This window comes from Peromyscus eremicus, chromosome 12 (assembly GCF_949786415.1).
Source record: "Peromyscus eremicus chromosome 12, PerEre_H2_v1, whole genome shotgun sequence".
NCBI classification, from domain to species: domain Eukaryota; kingdom Metazoa; phylum Chordata; class Mammalia; order Rodentia; family Cricetidae; genus Peromyscus; species Peromyscus eremicus.
The window spans coordinates 80,364,414-80,384,872 of NC_081428.1; the positions used below are offsets into that span (position 1 = coordinate 80,364,414).

Genomic DNA, 20,459 nt, shown 5'->3' on the forward strand with positions numbered 1-20,459 from the left:
TCCAGGCAACTGTCTTTGACATTCTAGATTTTTGGAAGTTGCTTACAATGTTCTTCCTGTTTACTTAGGTAATAGTATATCCTTCTGAAGTCTTTGATGTAGTTGAAGACTAAATAGTTATAATTATGGTTTTCCTTGGTTATGATAAGAGATAAGGTAGATATGAAACTTTAGACTCACAAATATAAGATAGATATTTTCTTTAATTTTACAAAATACAAATAGACTAGATATTGTAACTGTAATTCTTTTTTAAATTTATTTATTATTATTTCACATGCATTCATGTTTTGCCTGCATGTATGTGTGTGTGAAGGTGTCAGATCCCCTGGAACTAGAGTTACAGGCAGTTATGAGTTGCCATGTGGTTGCTGGGAATTGAACCTGGTTCCTCTGGAAGAGTAGCCAGCGCTCTTAACCACTGAGCCATCTCTCCAGCCCGTAACTGTAATTCTTGTTTGTTATATGTAATTTTACTATGTTAAAGTTAAAACCTTCAGAGCCTGCAACTAATTGACAGGAGTTAGCCATAGTGAGTATGAGGGAGCCAGGAAGACAGATAGACAGACAGACAGGAAGTAGTAGGGAGATTTGGAGTATTGGCAGTCTTTTGGGTTTGGAACAGCTGGAGAGATAATCTTGCTGGGTCACTAGCCAAAGAGGAAGGTCAGTCAGTTGGTTGCTTTTAGGCATCTCTGAGCTAGCAGGTTTTCACCCCATCATCTGACTCCCAAGTCTTTATTGGTAAATAGAACGATAGAGACTTAGTTAAAACCTACATTTGGTGGCAGTGGCAGAACCGATGTCAGAAGGACGGGAAGTCCCACCAGCCGCAGCCTGAGTAGAGGAGCACTGACTGCAGAGCTGTAGACAGCAGCTAAAGTAGCCTTAGATTCAGATGCAGCTGCCAAGCTGACAGTAAAACAACAGGGGTTTCCTGACTGTATCCTTAAAGATAACCTCTCCCCTGGCTTCCCATTCCCAGCTTCACTTCCCCCATCCTTTCCCCTTTCATTTCCTTGTGCCTCTGTATCCTTAGATAACATTCCACCCCAGGTTGTACGATGCTTCTCTGTTTTCTCAGGTATCAATCCACTCACTGAGTTCACAACTAGTTGAGTCTCTCCAGAACCCTCTTGAACCTTCCTCTGGAACACAAGAAGAAAATTAGGGGAACTCTTGCTTACATTTGTGCTCATAGGATAGCCTGGAGCTCAGTCTCCATAGTGAGAAATGCAGCTTCTACCCTGAACCTTGTCACTCTGAGCCTCTTTTTCTTTTTTTAGACCAAACCAAACCAAACAAGCAAACAAACAAAAACACAAGAACAAAAACAAAATAACCCAAGGAACTGGGGGGATGGGTTTGTCTCCAATGGATTTTTCTGACCATGAAGGCCTGACCCCACAGGACTGAAGGAGGTCAGGAAAGACACACAGGTGGATTCTTGTGCTTATTTCTCTCATTCTTTTGTGCTTCAACTGTGTTATTAGTGTGTCAGGTCCAAAAGAAACTGGGGACAAATGGCTGACTGGTACCTATTAACACACCAAAGAACATGCTGGCCTCTAGACTCTCTCAGCATTGCGAATACCTGTTATAGAGTCCATGACTCCTCTCAGCTCTTCTTACCCCAACCCCTACCCTAAACTTCTTCAGCTCATGGGTTTCCCTTTCCCCAGCTTCTCATCCCTGTAGGGCCTTGCCGTTTTGAACATGTGCCCTCTTTTTGTTGTCTTGATTCTCTCTCCCTTTTTTCAGATTTATTTATTTATTATTATGTATACAGTGTTCTACCTGCATGTACACCTGCATGCTAGAAGAGGGCACCAGATCTCATTACAGATGGTTTGTGAGTGGCTATATGTTTGCTGGGAATTGAACTCAGGACTTCTGGGAGAACAGCCAGTGCTCTTAACCACTGAGCCATCTCTCCAGCCCCTGTCTTGGTTCTCTTCTCTCTTGGTTCTTGGACCCCTCTCTTGGTGCTCCCCCCATGGCCCAGTTCAGTATACTGGTCATGTTTAGTCTACTATTTTCTCTCCCTTCTCTGGACTCTTCCAGACACTTCTGGCTGTACTCTCCCTCATATATTCAATAAAAAACTTTTCCTTGCCAGGAGGTGGTGGCACATGCCTTTAATCCCAGCACTCGGGAGGCAGAGCCAGGCAAATCTCTGTGAGTTCAAGGCCAGCCTGGTCTACAGAGTGAGATCCAGGAAACCCTGTCAAAAAAACAAAAATAAAAACAAAAACAAAAACAAAAACTTTTCCTCAACCATACCTTGAAAAGATCATCTCTTTATTCTGTATATGTGAAGACCACCTTTCTTGACAGAGAATTTGCCTTGGTCTGGGCTTCAGAATAGGGAAGTAGTTATGCTAAATTCAGAGACATGAAAGAGCCAAGCAGAGTCAGAACTCCCCCATGTCACTTCCAAGGAAGCAGCAAAAAGCCCAGCAAATTCTCAGGTTCCTCCTTTGGGGGAAGAAATTGACCTCAGTACTTTCTTTTGAAACTTACTTACCTTGTCTTGCAGCTTGCATCATCCTGGCTCTTCATCAGCTGGGATGGTCTGGGGTTCTGTCTTCTTGTTTCCTATCACAACTGTTGCGTCTTCTTGGTCAGAATAGAAAAGAGTCCCAACTGTTTTAAGTCATTTCAGCCAAATCCTAGACATTAAGGAATGAATACCAGTTAGCCCTATTGGGTCCTGACAAATGTCAGGGTCTTGAGAAACACACACACACACACACACACACACACACACACACACACACACACGATTACTACTTTAAACCTTGAGTAGTGAGAGGCTGGCTTATTACAAGCATAGATAGTTGGACATAGGAGTACTTTTACAAGTTCAATGAAAATACACAAGGATGTACACACTAATAATCACAACACTGATGACAAAAAAAATTATACAAAAGGATGAAGTTCTTAATTCATTATTAAGATGACACATACTCTTCTTGTTCTCAAGGTAGTCACTAGTAGTTCATTCAGTCCTGGCTGGGCTATCAAGCTTCTTCAATAGAAACTTCTGGATAAAATAAGCACAAAGAAAGGCCTAGTCAGGCCATAGATGTTTTTCTTTCACATTTGTGTTGCTGGGGATTGAACCTGGGCAAGCTGCTAACCAGCTGCCCTACAGCTATTTTAAATACCAGACCCTGAGCCTAAGGACTTTTTAAATATGGAAATATTGGCAAATCTCTTTCCATAATCTCTCTCTTTCCAATCAGTCTGCCCCACTTAATTCACAATAGATAAAGTTCAGAGCTTCAGAACTACTGCATGGCCTCACACTACAACTGCCTTAGTTTGTAATTTGGGAAATATCTCTATATTTGGACCTACTAGAGTTCTAATCATTCCATTCAATAGATCCTTGTACTCTGCACTGTAGCTAGAGTTTTCCTGCCTGGCCTACAGTCAGGACAAATCTTTCTCACCTGCCAGTCCCACAGCCTCTTTTAGACCTGACCAAGTAAACACAGAGACTTATATTGGTTACAAACTGTATGGCCGTGGCAGGCTTCTTGCTAACTGTTCTTACAGCTTAAATTAATCCATTTCTATTAATCTATACCTTGCCACGTGGCTCGTGGCTTACCGGCATCTTCATATGCTGTTTGTCATCGTGGCGGCTGGCAGTGTCTCTCTGACTCAGTCTTCCACTTCCCAGCTTTATTCTCCTCCTTGTCCTGCCTATACTTCCTGCCTAGCCAATGACCAATCAGTGTTTTATGTATTGACCAATCAGCAACACATTTGCCATACAGAGCATCCCACAGCAATGCACCTCATGCTATAGTTTTTCCTGGACCGAAATCTCTTTGTAGGCTGGAAAGGTTTTTTTTTCTTTTAAGCCTAATACACAACAGTCCGAATACATTGTTCCTTAGTCTACATTTATGGAGTAATATAATGAATGTATGGTTTTCAGTTTCCACCTAGTATGGTTGACCTGCTCAGAGTGTATTGGGGTAGGCTCTATTCTACAAAATTCTACACATACATGCAGTGGTAGTGGCTGATACTTTCCATGTCCTTGTATGTGCTTCTTGGTCAGCTACATGCCTCTTACCTTCACTTCCCTCTGAGTACTACTCGGCCCCTAGACCTTTTACGCTTTATTTGATATATAAAATTCTGTTTTTATTTTCTTCTTTTTTTTCAGTGGTGATGGTGAAAATTTTTCTTTTTCTCTTTCATCTAGCCTTAAAATGTAATTAATTGGGAACTCTCCAAAGTAAGTTAAATAAAACAACAAAATTCTTTTTTAAAAAACTTAAAAACATCTCATTTTTGGACTAATATTTCAGAAATATAAAATCTAAATATAGTTGGACCCCTATTTTGAAGTAAGTATTTCACTTACAACTAAGATCAACTACTTGCTTTTCCTGGGTACAGACTCAGGAAATAGGTAGAGAAGTAAGCAATAAGAGATGCAGAAGGTATCCTTAACCACAAAAGACATCAATATTATTATACACAGTTATAATTCCTACAAACCTACATTTAAAAGCAATATTCTCAATATAACCATTAACACTTTAAAAACTTTAGCAAAACATCCAAAAGCAATTCCTTAATAAAACTCTTTACACTTTAAAGTAATCTCTTAGTATAACCATTTGAATTTCTTACTAACAAAACGTAACATTAATCCACTCAACAAGAAAATACTTTTTTAAATTAAATAGACTAAGGAATATTAATTCCCCGGTTTCTTTATAATTTTTAAGCTAAATCTCAAGCCTAGTTAGAAAAAAAACCCAACTTCTCCATTTAAACACTTCCATTTGTAACACAAAACCAATTCTATAAACAGTTCCATTTTTATATAAACAGTTCTATAAAACAGTTCCATTTTTAACACAAAACAGTTCATGAATCACCACAGTTAATAAAGCATATATGCATACACAAAACTATATCGTGAGCCTAGGTAGAAAAAAATAAATTTTTGCATTTTAACAGTTCCATTTTTAGCACAAATAATTCCATAAAACAGTTCCTAAGTCATCACCATTGATAGAGTCTATATACATAAGCAAACTCAAAGTTGTCCCATTGCAATGAAATCACCCCTGTGCAATTCATTTCTTAAATCCAAAAATTCAAATAAATTCTTGAACCATAACCAAAACCTTTTTGTAGTTGTATCTCTTTTTTTTTTAAGTTCAAAAAGTTCAAAAAAATAAATTCTGGTTCTAGACTTCTACTTCCAAAAAGGAAGAAGCATTTCTCACAACCAAAAACTTTTTGCAGTTAACAATTTTAGTTCAAACAAGTGTCTCTGCAACTTTCATTCTCACAGACAGAGGTACTTTCAATTACAACAGCATTTTATAGTAGTTTTCCCTCATAGCAAAAGCTAATAGCTCCACAAGAGCTAGTTGGTGAAAAGTCCTCTTAAAAGAGATTTTCTTCTAGCCGTCAAACAGAAACTGCAAAGCTTTTGCTGCTAGCTCAGTTTTACAGCTTTTACAGTCCCAGTATGTCTGTGCCTCCCAAAACCAGGCCATTCCCAGGACCTCTGTGTCCCGAGGCTAGAAAGCTTTCAATCACCTCACAGCCACACAGGCTCAAAATTGTCTCCTTCAGCTGCTATGAGCCATTGCTTTCCTACAGCAACCCTGGTTCTGGGAGGAAATCCAGCCACTACTACAGCTTCCTTGGGTCCCATTACCTGCTTCCAGCACTCTGGGTCCTGGAAACCTCTATATGCTTTCTTGTTGCATGACGAATGTAACCCCAGGTGACTCCATAGCTCCAACCACACCCTACTGCTGGGAGCTCAAGCTGTGTCTCAGCAGTTCCTGCAGAGCCCTGATCTGGCTGTTCAGCCTGGAGCATGGCTCTAGCTCCCTGGGCTCCAGCACTCCAGCTGCCCACTTGGCACTTAGCCTCTCCCGTGTCACTTCTGCTGTGTCACCTGCTCAGCTCTCCACCTTTCCCATGCTGTCTCGGGGCTCCAACCACCAGGGACTGTGGTTTCAAGAGACAGGCCTGCACCAGCCACTAGGGTCTAATGAAGCCTTGGCTGCACTTCAAGCTGCTACCTGCCCTAGAGTCTCCACTCCTCTCCTCACTGCTGCTTTCTTTCTGCAGAAAGCTTGCAGGCCCTGGGGCATCTGCCACCTGCGCTGTACTGATGTTCCTCGGGTCTCAGCTGCAGATGCCTGGCTGTGACTGTTTTGCTGCCTCTGGTGTCCACCATTCTCAGTGACTTCTGGAGTTCCTGAAGCCAGCCCCTCAGACTGCCAAACTCGCAGTCTGCCAGGGACACTACTCTCTGCGTCCCAGGCTGGGAAAACCTACTCCACTCTAAATTCACCTAAGCCTTCACAATGTATATACCTAAAGCTTATTCTACCCTAATATCTCAAACTAAACTTATGACTTACTTCACTAAAGAGAGAGAAAAACATAGACAGAGAAACATAGACAAAGACAAACATTTGTTGCAGCACTTGGGCATCCTTTCATCCCGTTTTTTCTTTTTCTCCTGAGGATAAAACCCCTGCCTCATTTAACTTTTTTCACTACAAAACTGGACTGAACCAACTGCTTATTGTGAAGACCTAACTCTCCCTTTTGCCAAGTACTCTGGATTTTCTTTTTGTCTTTGTCTCTGCTCACTGGTGCCATCTGTTGGGGGCTATCCCACCCCTACTTTTTCCCAGAGTGTAGACCCTTCCAAACACCTGATATGCAGGCCCGTGGTCCAATCATCCTCTATATGCAGACCTGCAGGATAAAGCCACCAGGAAACCTAGGTGGGCTCCAACACAGGACAAACAACTGCGCGAGCGCGCGCGCGCACAAACACACACACACACACTCACACATACACACACACACACACTCACACATACACACACACACAAATTAATTTAAAAATAAAGCTAGCTGGATGGTAGTGATGCATGCCTTTAATCACAGCACTCATAAGGAAGAGGCAGGTGGATTTCTTTGAGTTCAAGGCCAGCCTGGTCTACAGATTGAGTTTTAGGACAACTAGGGCTACACAGTGAAGCCATGTCTGGGGAGTGATGAAGAAGAAGCTACCTCTGTGCAAGGAAATTTGGCAGTACCTAGCAAAATCACAAATGTTCCTGGGTATTTGACCTAGCAACCTCATTTCATGTAACCTACCCCCAAGACAGGTACCTGTATTACTGTACTGTTCATGATAGAAAGACTGGTACCCTCAACATCTGTTTAGGAAGGTGCAGCAATAAGCTACAGTGCCTCAAATTACTCAGTAATATGAAGGAACATGAGGAATTGGGTCTAGAACAGCTGAGGTTAAATCAAGGGGTGTGCATGGTTTATTATGCCTTCTTTAGGAAAGCAATAGAAAAACATGTAAGTCTTGGCTATATTCAGAAGTCTGGAGGTAAACATGTGAGTGCTGCAGGGAGAACTGGGTAGAAGTGGCAGACCTACTATGAACATGCCTTGCCATGGAACTTTGCCCCAATCATTTGCTCAATGTAAGCAAAAACAGAGACAAAAGTCCCCAAACACAAATACAACTGCATACTGAATTGATAGCACAACCACTCATAGTGTGAACGGAGGGGTTTTTGGTGGCACTGGGGATCAAACTCAGGGCCTCAGGGCTGCAGCACCAGTTCTTTGGTTTTCAGATGAGTACTCTCATCATGACTCTAGAACACATCTCATACTGGTGGTATGAACACATCTCATACTTAGTGGTCCTATGAGTAGAACACGGGCATTGAGACTGTGGCATCATTATACATATATGTTAGGACCAAGCAAATGATTGTTGATGCAGAAGGCCACCCTGATGTGCAGTATTATAATATAAGAAGAGAAACCTCAGAGTCTCAAATTTGAAAGTGAAATAAGTGAAAATTCTTCTCTTCAAAGAAAGGCATTTCCTCTTCTATTGCAAAGGTCTGGAAGTACCAATAACCCAGGGATGAGAGCAACTGTGCCCAAATATGGCTTTCTAAATGACCTATGAAAAGAAATCGGGACACCAATAGGAAATTCCAAGTTTAAGTCAGGGACTGTGTGGTAACAAAACAATGACAATGAACTTAAGCGCCATGCCATCCTCCACTGTGTAAAATACGCACACAGCCAAATAGTTGGGAGCTTTTCCTTCCTAGAACAATTCAAGCTCATGAGCACAGGAGTAGTGACAGAAATATAAAATCAGCATTTTATATTTGTGAATGAAATAGCACATGTGCACACACGTGCACACACACACTTTAAGAAGGATTTATCAAAACTTAAAACAGAGTTCAGACCTACATAGCCTGCGCCACTGATCACAACCAGCACCACTAACGGGCACAAGTTGACATTCTGAGCTCTTGTTGCAGTAAAGTCAGCTAAAGGGGGTCCTTGCCTAATAAACCAAACCAACTACCTGAGAAAATCAACTTCAAAACCTACATCTTAGCTCCTGGTTGGGTAGCAAGACACACAGTGTGGTACACATGATAAATGGAGCAAACCCCCATATAGTTTAGATTCTAACATATTAACATAATCAGGGAGCTATGAAAATGACCTGGATATTGGAATTTTTTTAATCAATTATTTTGTTAAATGTGAAATGACTCTCTTTGTTGTGAGGGAGACATTCTGATGCATTTAAGTAGAAGAACATGATGGTTCATCAGGGTTTTGCTTGCCAGGTTTGACTATCCCCCATTAAAAGAAATAGGTGAACTAAATCAGTATTTTTTTCTTTTGTTTTTTAGATAGGGGTTCACTATGTAGCCCTGGCTGGCCTGGAACCCATTGTGCAGACCAGGCTGGCCCAGAACTCTGTTTCACAAGTGCTGGGATTAAAGGTGTGTACTGCCACACCTATCAGAATTATTTGTACTTTAATAACTGCAGAACATATTTGCATAAAGGCTCATTATCCTATTTTCTCTTTTTGTCTCTTCAAATTTTTACAAAAAGTTTCTTGTAAAAATTTCTGTGAAGCTCAAGTCATCCACTGAGATGATTCATGCTATCCTTCATTGTGCACTGAATAAAGGCCCACCTGTGAAAAATGTAGACATTAAATCCCTGGAGACACAGACCCTTAGTTCATGCTAGAAAGGACAATCACTATAGCTCTGGAGAGTGTGTGGCTACAGGTGTATGCTCCCATGCAGTTAACACACACCTAAGTGTTAGCCTAGACACCCAGCCTATACCCAGCAACCTAGATCTTAATGATTCCATTTTGTTCTAAGAGGAAAAGCCATATATTGTATAAAATGTTATATGTAATGATATTACAGTTACAATTGTACCTTAGATTGTGAAGCAATTATGACATTGACATGAAGATATGGTCAGAATCAATTGTCAAAATGTTGTGTAAAAATAAAAATGATAAAAAGGTATCATATAAGCACAACTTGGTATATTTGTTAATTTAAAAATACACACACATAAGCATGAATATGGTGGAAGGCGGCCAGGATATATGCCAAACAAAGTCACAAGCTAACTCTGGGTGGTTAAGTTGAGAATTTTTATTCTTTTCTGTTTTCCTTTAAAAGTTTTTTAAGATTATAATTTAATTACAACATTTCTCCCTTTTGTTTCCTCCCTCCAAACCCTCCCATATACCCTTCCCTGCTCTCCTTCAAATTCATGTCCGGTTTTTTTTTTTTACTAATTGTTATTTGCGTGCATATATGGATATGGATATACATATGCATTCCTAAGTAGAGTCTGTTCGGTCCATATAATGCTACCTGTGTGTATAGTTTCAGGGCTGACCATTGGGCGCTGAATCAGTTGGTATGCACTTCTCTTCGAAGGCCGCCTCCCATTTCTAGCCATCCTCAGTTACCTGTATAGTTCTCTGTAGGGTTGCGGCCTCGTGGGTTCTCTATCTAGATTGTCATGTCCGTTGGTGTCATCCTTGTTCAGCTCACATTCGGACAGTCATGCTGGCCAGACATGACTAGGAGACACAGTCCCACAGCAAACTCCCTGATCCTCTGGCTCTTACAACTTTCCACTTCCTCTTCCACAATGTTCCCGGAGCCTTAGGTGCAGGAATGTTTTGTAGACGCATCCACTGGGACTGAGCTCTATAATTCTGCATTTTTATTGCTTGTGAATTTCTCTAATAGTCTCCTTGTGTTGTGAAGAGAAGTTTTCTTGATGAAGGTGAAAAATACACTGATCTGTGGGTATAAGGACAAATGATTATAGGCTTTTGATAGAGATCATGCTAGTTTAGTAAATTAGTGTTTGTAGACTCTCTTCCAATAACCATGACTTCACTAGCACTGATTAGCTAGCTAGGTTTCCAGTGCCAGGCATGGTTTCCCTCTTGTTGAACTTGTCAAGTCCAATCAGAGAGCTACTGGTTACCACCAAGGTATGTGTGCCATTACTGTATCTTTAGGGTTATCCTGCCATGATGGTCATTGATGTGGCTCACAGGTGTCATAGCTGGGTAGGACTGTTGGTTGTCTCCCTCCCTTGGAAGCTTGCATAGTGACTTCAGATACCATGAAAGCTAGTCATCAGGGAGGGGACTTTGCGAATCTGTCCCAGCTCTTGGGCCTCTGGGCCCTGTTTCTGCAGTACCTGGTGTCTTCAACAATAGGGACTTATCTTCCACCTCTGAGGAGTAGCCAAGGGAAATTGCAACTGGCTATGTTTTGGGAGTCTCTTAGACAGCCCTAGACAACAACTCAGAAGAGAACTTTTCCTGTATGCTATTGGGGTTTTTGTTAGGTGATCTTTGGCTCTTTGAGGGAGCACAAAAAGTCCAGATGAGAAAGGTTCATTAAAATATATATATGTATATTTATACACGCAATTTCTTGTATTATGGATTTTTTTGTAAATAATAGTATGATTCCTTGTAGCTTTTTCATATGTCCTTGTTGGTTTTTTGTTGTTGTTTTTGAAGACAGGGTTTCTCTGTGTAGCTCTGGCTGTCCTGGAACTAGCTCTGTAGACCAGACTGGTCCTGAACTCACAGAAATCTACCTGCCTCTGCCTCCTGAATGCTGAGATTAAAGGTGTGCACCACCACCATGTGGCTAGATGTCCTTATTGTTATTTGACCCACCTCTCTCCTCCTTCTGTATATACCTCCCTCTTCAGTCCCTGAAGAACCTGTCTTTTCCATTTCCCCATCAAATCACTTGCGTCCTGCTATTCCCCTTTACCCTCCTTTCACCCTCCTCTGTATTTACTCTCCTCTCCCACCCTAGGGATTCCCTGCTCCCATTTCCCTTTCCATTGTTCTCCTACCTCCCTATCTTGACAATGGTTCTGTTTTACTTTCCTTGTTTCTGTAGTTCCTATAGGCTACGTATTCACATCTGAAGATTTGGAGCCAGGAACCTTCAATAAGAGACCATATGGTGCATGTCGTTCTGGGTCTGGGTAACCTCTCTCAATTTGACCTTTTCTACTTCCATCTGTTTACCCACAAAGTTACTTCATCTTTCTTTGCAGCTGATTTGTATTCCCAGTGTGTATGTGCCACATTTTCATTATCCATTCATCTATTGTAGGACTTGTTTCCAAACAATAAAAACCAGAAGCTTTTGTGGTTTCATGGAGTCCCACTTGTCAATTGCTGGCCTTCATCCTTGGACAAATAGAGTCCTGTTCAGAAAGTCCTTTCCTACACCTGTATCATTAGGGTACTACTGTTTTCTTCTAGCAGTTTCAGGTTTCAGGTTAAGGTCTTTGATCCATTGGGAGTTTGTTTTTGTGCAAGGTGATAGACACAGATCTAATGTATACTACATGTGGACATCATTTTCCCAGCACCATTTGTTGAAGATGCTTTCTTGTTTCCAAGGTTATTTGTTTGTTTTGTTGTTGTTTTTGAGTCTTCATCAAATATTAAATGGCTGAAGTTATGTGTGCTCATGTTTGGATCTTTAATTTTGTTCCTTTGGTCTGCATGTCTGTTTTTTGCCAATACACATTGTTTTTATTACTATGTCTCTGTAATATATCTTATGATCTGGAATTGTAATTCCTCTAGCATTAATTATTCTTTTTGCCAAGAATTGTTATGTCTATTCATAGTCTTTCGTGGTTTCATATGAACTTTAGGATACCCTTTTCTATTTCTGTGAAGAATGAGGTACAGATTTTGATTGGGATTGAACCTATAAATGGCTTTTGGTAGAATGGTCATTTTCACAATGTTAATTCTACTAACCCACAGTCATGGGGTGTCTTTCCATTTTCTTGTGTCTCTATCTCTTTTTTCATGTGGAGGTCCCTCCCTTCCTTGGTTAGGTGTACCCCTAGATACTGTATTTTCTTTGAGGCTATTGTGGATGAGTGTGTGTCTAGAACCACCTTCTCTGTATATGTGTTGTTGGTATAGAATACCAATAGAAAAGCTATTGATTTGTGCAAATTGATTCTGTATCCTGCCACATTGCTGTGTTCATTGTCTCCAGAAGTTTTCTGGTAGGATTTTGGGGATCTCTCGTGTATAGTGTGTCATCTGCAAACAGCGATAGTTTGACTTCTTCTTTCCCTATTTGTGTCCCTTTAATTTCCTTCTCGTGCCTTATTGCTGCAGCTAGTGCTTCAAGCACAGCGTTGAGAAGGAGTCGGGATAGGAGACCTGTCTTGTTCCTGACTTCAGTGGGATTGCTTCAAGCTTTTCTCCATCAGGAAAGATGTTGACTGTGGGTTACTTGTATATAGCTTTTACTCCCTCTAGCCTTCTATTCTCTAGTACTTTTATCATGAATGTTGGATTCTGTCAAGTATTTTTTCTGCATCTATTGAGATGATCATGAGATTTTTGCTTTTAAGTCCATTTATGTCATTTATTTATCAACTTGCATGTGTTGAACCATCCCTGCTTTTCAGGGATAATTCCAACTTGGTGGATAATCTTTTTGATGTTATGTCTGTATTCTGTTTGCAAGTATTTATTATTTTTGAGTCTATGTTCATCAGGAATATTGGCCTGTAGTTTTCTTTTTGTGTTTTGCCTTTACCTGGTTTAGGTATCAGAGTTATCTGGCTTCATAGGAGGAGTTTGGAGCACTCTTTTGAATGGTTTAAGATCTTCTTTGAATGTCTAGAATTCTGCTGTGAATCTATCTGGTCCTGGACTTTTTGTTTTTTTCTTGTTTTGTTTTTTGAGACAGGGTATGTATGTAACAGCCCTGACTGTCCTAGAACTCACTTTGTAGACCAAGCTGGCTTCAAACTTGTCTCTGCCTCCCAAATGCTGGCATTAGAGGCATGGACCACCACTGCCCAGTATCAATTTTAAGTTTTATTGCATTGTGGTCAGATAGGATACAAGAAGTTATTTCAATCTTTTTGAATTTGTAATCATTTGTGTCCCAGGATGTGGCCTATTTTTAGAAAAGCTTCCATGTGCTGTTTAGTAGAATGCATATTCTTTGGTGTTTGGATAGACTAGTCTGTAGATATGTGAAGTCCATTTAATGTATGACGTCAATTAATTCAGATGTTTATTTTTTTGTCCAGGTGATCTACTGGAGAAAGTGGGCCAGTGAAATTGCCTACTATGAATGGATTGATGTATGATGTGGGGTGGTGCAGGCAGGGCAAAGGGTCTTATGGATGGATGTAGGTAGGGCAGGTCTTAGTGGACATCTAGAGGTTGACTTCAGAAGAGGAGATGGTGGTGGGAATGGCTGTGGGACCCTGGAAGATGTGGGAAGTCTGGATATGGAGTGGGGTGGTAGGTGGCCAGAATTTTTATTCTTTACCTGCTATCAGTATTTTTCTACCATAAGTACTTTTATTGACATTATTAAATGAGGTTATAAAAGGTGTCAGATACTTAGGAATCACACTTTATGACTGCCATATGTGTAACATGTTTGACATATGACATGTAGTGTGTGGGGTGGGGTGTTTACAGCAGGGGTGTAGAACTTTTCTTTATATATTTGAATCACATGCCCTCAAGAACTCTGTAGTTCTAACAGTTTCATGTAAACAGTTCCATAGGAGTCTTGGAGACAAGGACTCAATATCTACATTTGAAAGACGCTAGGCTAAGACATTTAGCTAGGCGTAGTTGTGCATGCCTGTAATCCCAGCACTCAGGAGGCAGTAGGTTTGAGAACAGTCTGGGCTTTAAAGTGAGTTCCAGGCCAGCCTGAGTTACAGAGACCTTTCTCAAAACAAAATAAAAACAAAGACATAATTTGTTAATGTAAAACCTTCATGTTGGCTATGCATGTTCAGAAAGAAGACACACTTCTCACATCGACTCAGCCAGACTCCTTTTTGTTTCTAAATCTGAATTTGTTTGTGGTGTGTGTGTGTGTGTGTGTGTGTGTGTGTGTGTGTGTGTGTGTGTGTTGGTGTTGCATACGGAGGTCAGAGGACAGCTTTTGGATGGTGGTTCTCTCCTTCCCCCACAGGTTCTAGGGAGTGAACTCAGCTGCTTGTTGGGCCATCCTGTCAATCCCAGATTCCCTGTCTTATCACCTATGTAGAGAAGTAACAGGACTTCTACTGGAAATGCCAATGTACAAACCAGTGATTACCCTACAGATTTCCATTAAGGATCTGGAAGCTTCTAGCCTGTTTGCCTAGGTTTAGATGGATCATCTTGAATCAGCTTGTGCCTCTCTTTCACCCTCCTTCCCTTCCTCCCTCTTTGCCCATTTCCTGTCTTTAAAAACCTTTCATTTTGCTTTCAAGTCATTAAGAGCAGTGTTTTCAACTATGGCTGGGGAGTCTATTCTGTGATAGCAAACTTGCCCAGCACACCAAAGCCCCTGGATTTGCCTGCAGCACTTTGAAATGAAAAAGAAAATTTAGAGCTAGACATACTGGTGCATACTTTTAATCCCAGCACTGGTGAGGAAGAGGTGGGCAGACCTCTGTGGATTCCAGGCCAGCCTGATTTATATATTTAGGACAGGTGGGGCCCTTTCTCAAAATTTTTATTTTTAATTATCTGTGTGGGGTTTGTGCATGTGAGTACGGGTGCCAAAAGAGGCCAGAAGAGAGCACTGGATCCCCTGAGGCTTGAAGCAAGTGCTCTTTAACAACTGAGCCATCTCTCGAGCTGGTCGGACTGTGTGTTTGTCTATGTGAGTGTATACCATGTACGAGTGTGCAGGGCCCAGAAAGGGTGGTGGATTCCCTGGAGTCAGAATTATAGGACATTCTTAGCTGTCCAGTGTGGATGCTGGGATTTAAATTTATGGTCCTCTACAAAAACAGCAAGGGCTCTTAACTGCTGAGCCCTCTCTCCAGTCCAAAAAAGCAAACATTTATTTCACAAAATAATTGTGTACATGCGTTATATATTGATTATAAGATAAAATATGAGTTTCAATACAAAATCTAAAAAGCCACTTAATAATTTCCTCGTAAATAGATAAAATTATTATCTATTCCAACACACCCAAAATCACACGCGTGTATGGGGTTTTGGTTTTTTTGGGGGGGCTTTTGTTGTTGTTGTTGTTGTTGTTTTTGTAGACAAGGTTTCTCTGTGTAATTTTGGTGTCTGTCCTGGATCTTGCTGTGTAGACCAGGCTGGCCTCAAACTCAGAGATCCTCCTGGCTCTGCCTCCCGAGTGTTGGGATGAAAGGCGTGCGCCACCGCCACCTGGCTATCCCTGTGTATATTAAATAATTAAAACAGTAAGTTAGCAAGCCAGCTGTATCTCTACCTTACAAATAAATTCTAAAAACTTATTTGATATGGAGGTCTTCTCAAAATTAGCTCACAAAGCCATTTAAATGTGGTTGACGGTGGTTGATATATTGTGCAACCCAATAAACTTATCTGGGGGTCAGAGAACAGAACAGCCATAATATTAAACATAGAGGTTAGGCACTGGTGGCACATGCCTTTAATCCCAGCATTCTAGAGGCAAAGATCCATCTGGATCTCTGTGAGTTCAAAGCCACACTGGAAACGGCCAAGCATGGTGACTCACGCCTTTAATCTTAGGAAGTGATGGCAGGAAGCAGAAAGGTATATAAGGTGTGAGGACCAGGAACTAGCCTGGTTAAGCTTTTAGGCTTTTGAGCAGCAGTTCAGCTGAGATTCATTTTGGATGAAGACTTGGAGGCTTCCAGCCTGAGGAAACAGGATCTGCTGAGGAATTGGCAAGGTGAGGTAGCTGTGGCTTGTTCTGTTTCTCTGATCATTCAGCATTCCTACCTGGCTCTGGATTTGTTTATTAATAAGAACTTTTAAGATTTGTGCTACAGGGTGACTACAGTATTTTATGTTGTTTATGTATTTGGGGTTTACTGTATCTTCAGGAAGACTCCCCACACCCACACAAGGCCCCAGCATCATGTGCATCTTCTCGGTGTAGGTGAACACCCAGCATCCCCTCGGCAGTCCCCAAGTTGTGTCCAAGACTCGGGAGAGAAGGAGTAGGGGTTCTAAGAGCCTTAATCAACTTGGGTAGGATACAAAATCTGCAGGGGTGGTTGGACAGCTTTCCTCCACCCCAACTCCAGGTAAAGCACAAGCGTAAAGCAGTCGACTGCAGAAAGAGAAGTCACCAACACTATGAATTTCTTAAAATTTACTCATTTTCAGAGACTGTGGGCTAAACAGAACAATGCAACACTTTTTCAGGTCCCAAAATTGAAATTTCACACACACACAAATCACTGGCTTTAATTTTGCGGTCTCACTAGTTACACCAATAGCTGTTTTTATCACCTATTTTTATTTCATAATCTGTTTGACTGTAACAATTCTATTACCCACACATGTCCTCACACCAAGGGAGACGTATCAGTGCCTCAAGAACCATGGGCTGTGGTGCATTAGCCTGGATCCCAGAATTCAGGCAGAGTAGTGCACCTGTAGCTTCACATCTGTACCCCTACTTTGCTGTTCTGTAAAGACTTACTGTGTGTCTGCATGAGTGTGGTGTGTGCACTGCCTGCAGATGTGCACAGGAGGCGGCCGGAAGAGGGGTCAGTGTCCTCCATCACTCCTCCTGTTCCTCAGGGTCTGGTCCTCCTGCCTCTATTCCCTCAGAACTGGGATTGCAGATGTGAGTAGCTGCCCAGCTTATGACATGGGTGCTGGGCTGAGACTGAGAGTGAATTCTCTCTAGCTTCGTGTTCTGAATTAAGAATAGCTCTCAAGAGCAAACATTGGTGGTAAGCTCAGAGGATGTCCCTCAAATACCACATCAACCACAGCACCACTCACCTGAGTGGAGAACAAATCACCATCCAAGAGAACAAAGCCAACAGAAACAAACCTTATCCAAGGCCCTTAATTCCTTTTAAAATCTACTTGTTACTACTATGGTGCACCTGTTGGTGTGTGCCAGTGTGCAGGTTAGAGGACTATTTGGGGAGTCAGTTTTTCCTTCCATGGTGGGTGCAGGGGATTAAATTCAGGTCAGGCAGCCATCTTGGTAGGTCTGAGCCATAAACTCTCAGGTAGAATTCTAGCATCCAATTTTCAGCAGTGTAGACACAGTCAACTTCTGAGCTCCTTTGGTTGTACCAGCTGCCAGATCCCAGCATCACTGGCACAGTTCCTAGGGAGGCCAGGAAAAGGGTCTAGGCTAAAGGAAGGGATCTCTGTACACAGTCTGTCCTTGTGGAGGAAGAAGCACAAACAGTTCACCCCTGAATCACTGGACCATATGCTCTCAGGTCTGGCCAGGCCCCCAGGTCACGCTGGGTAGGCTCAGTCATTTGGGCCCACATCACAGGCCCAGTTTCCATACCAAGGCCACTTCAAGTCTCAGAAAAAACAGGTTTCAACAGCTATAACCTCTGAGCAGCTTGCCCAGGATTCTCAAGAGCAGATATGTGCATCTGTATCTAACATGAGTGCAGCTTTTCTAAGTTTATCTCTTCTTTTTGTTTGTTTCCAGAACAAGTTTGGAAAGTTGAAGCCGACAAAAGAGGAGAAATTATCAGCATATTCTAGGTTCTGCCAGACAGTCTTTTATTACATGATAAAAGCAACACTAGGCACTAGATCTTGTAAAATAAGCTCTGACCAACTTTCTGAAATTAAAAATGCATAACCACATCTGTAAGATTTTTAATGAACAAAAAAGTTAAATACAAACTTTCATATGCAAAATAGATGACTGTAAAAGATGACCTCAGAGCCACGTACTAAATCTCTCTCCGGAGGCTCAGTGGGACTGGAGTAGGGCATGCTAATGAGCCAAGAACTTAATTTCAGCTTTATATATATTTATATATTAAAATTAAAAAAAACCTCTGAGGAAAAATAGGCTTAAATTGAGGAGCATCTTCTGAAACAGACAACTCAGGCCAGCCCTCTACCATTGTGAGGGTCATACTCAACCACACCTAGGATGAAACATTTATGGTCACAGTCACTTTGAATCCAGTTTCGAGAGGAAGCCAAGCTACTTCAGTTCTAAAAAAGAAAGTCTCTAAGATGAGCACGCACTGCTCTGAGGACGCAGAGACTGAGGTCCTTGGCCACATTTCCATGAACTGTGCCCGTGTCATAGCGGCAGACTCTCTAAGAGGCAGCTAGATCCCTACAACACAGCATCATCATTTCTTCTGGCATTTTCAAGCCTCTAAAGGGAGAACGTTAACTTCATGTGGGCAGTTCCTACTCCAGCACTACAGAAGCTAGTCAACACTCCCTTCCTCCCCCTGCTGAGGTCCCTCTGCAGCAGGGAGTGGCAGTTAGATTACATTCTTTTCAGAAATAAATAGTTCAAACAAATTATTTATAGTTAATTATAAAAGAGCAGTGAGAAAAGGGCACTGCCCAATGTTTGCAAATGAGTGAGTGAATGAATACATGTGAACAAATATACAGAAAACAACAATTCATAGAACAAATCCTGCATTTCCCACATTCATATGGAAATAACTCTTTAACACAAAAAATATTAATGAGCATTTGTTCTTGTATGGGGTGAACAGTCCAGGGCTCTGGGCAGGCACAGCCTTACAAACAGGGCTGCAAGCAGCCCCTCCACACCTCAAGTCAGGGCTACTGTGGAGAGGCCTTCATGCACTCTTGATAGCTCAGTACCTGTGAGAGAACAGAAATGATACGGGGACTTTTAACCCATAATGCATGAGGTATATGGAAACATCCATGAAAGAACCACCAGCAGCTAGAAGGCCCAGGGCAGGGCATTGTCACAGCAACTGCTGGTGGAGGATTTCCCACACCATCTTCTTCCGGAAGAGAGGCATCTGGTGCTGAAAAGAATCCCACAAACAACAGTATTACACACTTCTGTGCACAATATCACAGCATGACAGCCTTTAGGTGTCATCACATAAATAAAATAGGATGCACATGTCTATCAATCAGCTTGACCATTTTACATCATGTATAAATTTCTGAAGCACAATGGGATTTAGTTTTAGCCAAGAAGGCTTTCTTATCCTAATCTTCCCGCCTATACCTCCAGTGCTGGGATTATAAGGTATGTGTTGCCATGTTTGACAAAGGTTTTTCTTTTATTTTGTTTGTTTGCTTGAGAAGGGTCTTGCTAAACAGCCTAAGCTGCTATCATCAAGAGCTTCTTCTGCCTCAGCCTCCCCAGTTCTGGGATTATAAGTGTCCCACACCAGCTTATATACATACTTTATGTGTGATTACACGTGCATACATATGCACTTACAAGTTAGAAAAACTAAAGCTGAATATAGAATCATATACTACAGGGACAATAATAAAAAATAGCAGAAGAAGAAAGAAAAAGGAAGAAGGAAGAAGGATGAAGGGAGAAAGAAGGAAGAAGAAGAAGAGGAGGAAGAGGAGGAGGAGGAGGAGGAGGAGGAGGAGAAGAAGAAAGCACCAAATGGGAATGTCTAAGCAGTGGCACAATAGGAAACTTTTCTACATTCTAAGTAAACATCACTTTAAAAAAATAATTCACGCCAGGCAGTGGTGGCGCACGCCTTTAATCCCAGCACTCAGGAGGCAGAGCCAGATGGATCTCTGTGAGTTCGAGGCCAGCCTGGTCTACAGAGCAAGATTCAGGACAGGCACCAAAACAACACAGAGAAACCCAGTCTCGAAAAACAAAAACAAAAAAACAAAAAAATCACTTTTATATTAAAAAAATGACCTTAGGGCATGAAGGTATGGCTCCCTGGGAGAGGTCTTGCCTAGTATTTATGAGGCCCTGGTTTCAATTTAAATGACCTTTATTTAAAAAGCAGGAAAAATAGCCGGGCGGTGGTGGCGCACGCCTTTAATCCCAGCACTCGGGAGGCAGAGCCAGGCGGATCTCTGTGAGTTCGAGGCCAGCCTGGGCTACCAAGTGAGTTCCAGGAAAAGGCGCAAAGCTACACAGAGAAACCCTGTCTCGAAAAACCAAAAAAAAAAAATAAAAAAAAATAAAAAAATAAAAAGCAGGAAAAAGACAGGTGGTGGTGTTACACGCCTTTAATCCTAGCACTCCAGAGTCAGAGGCAGATGGATCTCTGTGAGT

General features: G+C 41.6%; 1 protein-coding gene and 1 long non-coding RNA gene across 6 annotated transcripts in view; one reads left to right on the forward strand and one right to left on the reverse strand.

Annotated features, from left to right (window-relative positions):
* The first annotated feature begins 1,040 nt into the window (after nucleotides 1–1,040).
* On the forward strand, nucleotides 1,041–18,046 carry LOC131922799 (uncharacterized). The gene is made up of 2 exons (XR_009382406.1): nucleotides 1,041–1,439; nucleotides 17,886–18,046. It is a non-coding gene; the product is annotated as an uncharacterized LOC131922799 (long non-coding RNA).
* The window catches only part of Senp2 (SUMO specific peptidase 2), a 46,480-nt gene continuing 43,956 nt past the window's right edge, over nucleotides 17,936–20,459 (reverse strand). For all 5 annotated transcript variants that reach the window (XM_059277658.1, XM_059277660.1, XM_059277659.1 and 2 more), the window contains one exon: nucleotides 17,936–19,215. In XM_059277658.1, the coding sequence (XP_059133641.1) occupies nucleotides 19,153–19,215 (63 nt within the window). In that variant the 3' untranslated portion in view covers nucleotides 17,936–19,152. The remainder of the gene's footprint in view (nucleotides 19,216–20,459) is intronic.